General features: G+C 42.6%; 1 protein-coding gene across 1 annotated transcript; it reads right to left on the bottom strand.

Moving 5' to 3' along the window:
• Nucleotides 1-926: 926 nt before the first annotated feature.
• On the bottom strand, nucleotides 927-3949 carry LOC115823094 (putative methyltransferase DDB_G0268948). The gene is made up of 7 exons (XM_030787103.1): nucleotides 3673-3949; nucleotides 3312-3472; nucleotides 2790-3003; nucleotides 2410-2513; nucleotides 2109-2246; nucleotides 1857-1974; nucleotides 927-1009 (listed from the first exon to the last, which is right to left on the bottom strand). Exons 1-6 carry the CDS (start codon nucleotides 3781-3783, stop codon nucleotides 1878-1880), a joined length of 825 nt encoding a protein of 274 aa, XP_030642963.1. The 5' UTR covers nucleotides 3784-3949; the 3' UTR covers nucleotides 927-1009; nucleotides 1857-1877.
• Between the last annotated feature and the right edge of the window lie 2134 nt (nucleotides 3950-6083).

The raw sequence follows: 6083 nt of genomic DNA, 5'->3' as shown, positions 1-6083 counted from the left end.
TGGCTGGGCCTCAAGTGACGAGAGACGGGGCAGACTCAAATTGCACCCGCGAGCCATGGCCGCCTGAGCACGTTTCGCGCTCGATTTCAGCTCATCACTGTTACACCGATCTATACTGTATTAAGGTACTTTGTACACATGAAGTCTTCACTGGTGTGGTCGTCTTGAAAATGAGTAACTGTGCCAAACGATGGTGATTCATTTACATTTTATAACACCTTATTAACAAGCTGTGAAGTCTATTTAGAAAGTTTGAAAAATGTATGAATGAAAACATGCCGCTATTTACAAACTTCATTGGGCGAAGGGTGACACGTAAGCAGGCATTACAAAGTTCCAACCCAACTCCTCATCATGCAAATACTTAAAATGGTCAGCAGTCCATAGCTTTCTTTACCATAGGAGTTACCATCGAGTATCGGGGACCAGCGGGGACCCCTTCATTACTGAAACAATCAGCTCTGGGCATAGGGAGACCACGACTGAACTGATGAACGAGTTGGTATAGTATTCACAATGTGACGTGTGTAGCACGTAGCCCTGTCTAATACTGCCCTCTAGTGGACATTGGTTGTTAGAGCTTTGATCAGAAATTTATGACCGAAGGAAAAATAAGTATTTGCTCAAAATTATTGGGCCAACTTGGGAACCGGAGTGCCCAGATAAAAGTAAAAAAGGCTTTGAATAATTCAAATCTCCTCTATAATTACAACAACGTGTTGATTTTCTTCAATTGATCCACTTATTTATGCACTCTTCTCAATGTTTATTAACTTGTGCGTCACACAAACCTTATCAAACCCCAACCCTGCTCTCCACTGCTTCTCCATACACCTTCTTGCCACAGTACATAAGCTGAACATTTGTGAAAAAAAAGCCCACATTTATTGTACAGCTCACATTTTTTAATGAGAATACCAAAGCAAGGAAAATGCTCCAGCAAGCAGGTACTGTGGTCCTGAATCCCCTGGGTCAGCTTTGAGACCTGTGGTATGGAATCAATATCTGTCTGGGTGAAAAATGAGATGGTTAGAGCTCTGTGCCTGCGTGCCTGTGACTCACAGATGAAAACACACTTCCCCAACAATTAGCAACAGCTTGTAATTCATCATTCTCCTTGTGGCCTTTGGATGGACAACCCAGATATCCCAGAGTAAAGGTCAACGATAAAGTGCATCACCGCCAGATTTAAGGTGTTAAGATAGTAAATTCAACGGAAAAAAAGCAAAGACTTCAAATTGGTGTATGTAGGACATGGCAGATTTCACTGGTAGGGGAATCCTCCGGAAAAGAGTTGAGTTATATTCAGCTCTGGCTTGGTGCTTTGAATGTCATTAAAATGGTTTGCTAGGTTTTGCGAACCCCTTGAGAATATGGGTAAAAAGAAAAGTTCGTCTAATTAAGTCACACTTCATTACAAAAGCTAAGCAGTGAAGTATTTTTGGAATCAAATGTAATATTTCAACTAATGGGGCTGCCAAGAGAGAGGGGAAAAAAAGCTTAGCTCATAACTGCACTGCAACAAAAGTGGGGAAAAAGTTTCTTAAAAACGAGGAGGTATGAAATCCTTTGCAAAGTTAATTAGAACATTTTCAAACTAATGCTCCGTTAATTCTCCCAATCAAAAAGTAAAAGCAGTAATAGAAATGTGGTAGAAGAATATTTTAGGGACTTTTATTATTTTATATTCTATATGCACTATAATAATGTTAAACAACAGATAAAAGTAAAACTTCACCATATGAGACACTAAATGGATTATATTAAATGTTTATAATTAATCCACAGTACACAAAGTCTGTTTTGACCTTTAAATCAGTTTGGATCAGATTATCCATTGATTATTCTGATCTCACCTGGGACACAGCTGAAAAACATTAGTCGTCTGAAGACTTGCAGGCCAGCCAATAAAAATATTTCACACCCATGACAACCTTTGTCTCAGGGGATGAGGCTCCCATTGCTGACAGCAATCTGAATTTCAAGAAACAGTAACAAGATGTGTTTTTTTTTTTATGTTTATTTCAAATATACAAATAAAATTAGAGCAGTTATTCGTCACAGCTGAAAGGAAGAGAACTTGTTTAGAGGCTGTAGAGTGGTCTCACCTCTTAGTGACATCCTGTGAGATAGTTCTTGCTTTTTCTGGGTCCTTCTTCAACAGGGCCTGATAACTGGAGAAAGATTCCACCATACCAATGTAACTGGACAAGGTGACCAATTTTCTCACCCAGAAACTGTCCTGCCTGGTCGAAAGCAACGAAAAAAACCCAAATAGCAAAACAAACCCCTTTCAGTTGCCATTTTCTCATGTTATTTTAGGTAACAATCATGGCCCTTGAGTTCATCTGTTAGCACAAAGACTCGCACATGGGTGTCCCACGCGTCTTTTAATGATCACTTTCTTACCATTCTTTGACTGAATAATCAATAGAGTCGTAGGCCTGTTTGTAGAGGTCTCGAGAGCTTGGGCCAAGGCATGGGTTTCGGTAAGGCAACAGAGCAGCATAAAACTGTTGGGGCATGAAAAATAAGAATGTGACTTTATGTTCATTCATCAACATTCAAATTGAGCGCGTCCGGTGTGAGGATGAACTGGTGTTAAGAGAAGCATTACTGGTTTAGAGTACGACCACTGAGTTTGAGTCAATATCTGGGTGAACGGATACATCCATTTCCAAATCTTGAAAACTAATTACGTGTCAGTACATCCTTTGAATCAGCATGTATTTTTTTGATGCAATCTGATGTGTGCCCAAGTTGCCAAAGATGTATTTCCTTCCACACACCTCTTTGCAAATTTGATTCAATGCCTCTGAGCAATTCCCATAGCTAAGCTCCATATCCATAGTGTAGTTCAGAAGTGCCAGGCATCCCAGAGGTTTCAAGACTCTATGAGCCTCCTGGAGAAATCGAGGACGGTCAAACCAGTGGAATGCTGACATAGCGGTCAGAAGATCCACTGAGCCATCTAGAAATGGGAGCTCCTCAGCTGGACACTCTCTTTGATCATTGAAAAACATTTCTTTTTTTGAAGAAGGCATAGCATTAGTGCAAAACTTACACCAGACACATAATCTTTGTGCCATTTCATGAAGAATTCAGGCATGTTATAGCCTTTTTTGGGCAGAATATATAATCAAAGAATGATTTGAGTTTCAGAGGTCAAAAAACCTTGAGAGTTCTCCTGGCTATTACTTATGAACAAGCAAGATTAATCTGCTACGCAAAATGGCTTGCTTTGACGGAAATGGAGCCAACTGATTTTCATAGAGAGATTTCCTCCCGTCAGTCTGACCCATGATGCTGACCTGTAGGAGATATTTGGTGCACTGGCATACTCCACGGCCATTTGTAACTGGGCAGGACTGATGTCTGTCCCAACAACTTGAGTGAAATGTGGCGCAAGGAGCAGAGTGCCTTGACCAGACCCACATCCCACATCCACTGCCAGGTCAAAGGGCACCCCTTTCTTTAGAACAAACAAACAAACAAAAAAAAAAAAACAAGTGCAAAATATAAGTATTATCACATTTCTGTATCAAGACAACATTTATATTTTCTGTTATGTGCCCTAACACAAGCATAACAGCATACAATGGCAAAAACCTAGTAGCCTACATACATTACTTCATCAACTACAAAAAAAAATGAGTTGGTTTGATATCTTACATTCTTTTCTGTGAATTCCACAATTTTTCCAATGAGCTCCTCTGATGGAGAGACCCTGTACTTCCAGTATACATAGGCATGGTCTTTACCCTCAAATAGACGAACAGCCATTCTGAACAGTAAGTCAGTCGAGTCTGATCAGCTTAAGAACTGTGAGAAAACAGGGAGGGCTGGAACAGGGACAGCATTCTTACGGGACTCTGTGAATGTATTCAGGCTGTTAATGAGGGGGGTCAGGGGCCCCTTGTGTGTGGAACATTCATGTTCAAGTTCAAGTTTCAAGTTTAAGTTTATTTAGAGCCCAATATCACAGTTTACAGTCTCAGAGGGCTTTACATGCCCACAGGATTACAACAGAACAGAGCAGGGTGGCACCCCCTCACTTGATCCTCATAGCGGGCAAGAAAAAACTCCTCAAAAAACCCAGACGTTAGGGAAAATAGGAGAAATCTTGAGAAGGACCACAAAGAGAGGAGACCCCTTCTAGGCCAGCCAGGAGTGCAGTAGGTGCCAGCCCAGAGGGCAATTTACAAAACAACACAGTGATAATAAATGAAAACACAACTAGTAGGTAGTATGAGGAATGATAAGACAGCATGGGGCTCAGTTGGGGTGGACTGCACAGCTGTAGCAGCGCAGGAGGACACGAAGTCGTAGCAGCCATCGGGATGATGGTGAAGAGGGATGACATGGAGGGTGGGGGGGGGCACACCTAAGAGAAAGTAGCCACATTCAAACCAGACACTCATGCTCAAACAGATGAGCCACAGCCATGCAGGAGATGAGGGAGGGAAGGAGAGCATTATTGGAGTAGCGGCACTTAACAGATGAAATAAGAAAAATAATTTTATAGATAATTTTGTATTGAAAGTTGCAAGAGTAGTAGCTGAGGAGGGCGCAGGAGGAGCAGGGCCACGTGGGGGGAGCAGGGCCAGGGACAGCAGGGCACAAAGTCATTCAGCCGGCCAGGGGAAGATGCCACATCCAGGAAGGAGGCGCAGACATCGACTACTCACACAAAGAGAAGAGAGCAGGTTAATGACAGAAACTGACCAGGTTAAGATAAGAGCAGAGGAGAGGGAGGAGAGAGAGAAAAGATGAGAGGTATCTAAGCCGGCAGCTACTAGGCTAAACTATGCCAGGAGAGACTACAGCAGAGACTGAGCTTTACCGGAAGACTAGTTTGAGATTATGCTATCATACGACACGGAGAATAAATGAGTCTTAAGTTTGGTTTTAAAGGTAGCAAGACAGTTTGCCTCTTTAATATCTATAGGTAGGCTGTTCCAGAGAAAGGGTGCGCGGTAGGCAAAGGCGCAATGGCCAGCAGACTTCTTTTTAACTTTTGGAACTACTAATAATTTAGCAGCCTGAGAGCACAGGGTGCGGGGGGGGGGGGGGGGGGGGGGGGGGGCATAGAGTGTAATTAAATCAGAAAGATAGGCCGGTGCAAGCCCATGGAGAATTTTAAATGTTAATAGGAGGACTTCAGACATCAGCCCTCATGTGAATTGGGAGCCAGTGAAGGGAAGCCAGGACGGGAGTGATGTGATCGAACTTCCTAGTTCGGGTCAGGATTCTGGCAGCAGCATTCTGGACAAGCTGAAGACTTCCGGTGCTAGAGGCGGGCAAACCAGAGTACAGAACATTACAATAGTCGAGGCGAGACGTGACAAATGCATGGACAATGGTTTCTGCATCAGCTAAACATAGTAGGGGCCTAATTTTGGCGATATTGCGGAGATGATAAAAGGCCGTTTTGGTAGTATTCTTGTTATGAGTGACAAGCGAGAGACTAGAGTCAAAGATCACACCAAGGTTTTTAGCTGTAGAATTTTGTGAGAGAATGCAGTTGTAAAATTTTAATTTAAGATTATTAAAAAGATGCTTGTGCGCAGGGGGTCCAATGGCTAGCATTTCTGTCTTACCTGCGTTAAGCATCAGGAAGTTTGAGGACATCCAATTTTTTAATGGCACAGAGACACGCCTCAAGGTTAGCCAGTTCAGAGCGGTCATTGTGCTTGATTGGTAAGTAGATCTGAGTATCATCAGCATAACAGTGGAAATTAATGTGATAGCTAGGAATAATGTCTCCAAGAGGGAGCATGTAGATAGAAAAAAGGAGAGGGCCAAGGACCGCCCCATGAGGGACACCACAGTTGAGCTCTCGATACTCAGATGTCACATTATTGTAGTGGACACACTGCTTTCTCTCTGAGAGATAAGATTTTAACCAGGAGAGAGCCAGGCCACGGATGCCAATTTGATTTTCAAGGCACTTTAACAATATGGTGTGATCGACTGTGTCGAATGCTGCACTCAGATCGAGAAGAATAAGGATTGAGGTATCACCAGCATCCATGGCTAGTAATACATCATTAGTCACTTTAGTTAATGCGGTTTCAGTGGAA

This window comes from Chanos chanos, chromosome 10 (assembly GCF_902362185.1).
Source record: "Chanos chanos chromosome 10, fChaCha1.1, whole genome shotgun sequence".
Lineage (NCBI taxonomy): Eukaryota > Metazoa > Chordata > Actinopteri > Gonorynchiformes > Chanidae > Chanos > Chanos chanos.
The sequence above is the reverse complement of the archived record's forward strand: the minus strand, read 5'-3'. Positions and strand labels throughout refer to the sequence as shown.

Excerpts from the sequence above, each read along its gene's own strand:
- LOC115823094 (XM_030787103.1), bottom strand. The coding sequence starts at position 3,783 with ATGGCTGTTCGTCTATTTGAGGGTAAAGACCATGCCTATGTATACTGG. Across the intron at positions 2,514-2,789 it reads TGAATCAAATTTGCAAAGAG|TTTTATGCTGCTCTGTTGCC; the intron begins GTGTGTGGAAGG and ends ATGCCCCAACAG. Across the intron at positions 1,975-2,108 it reads TCACAGGATGTCACTAAGAG|ATTGCTGTCAGCAATGGGAG; the intron begins GTGAGACCACTC and ends CTTGAAATTCAG.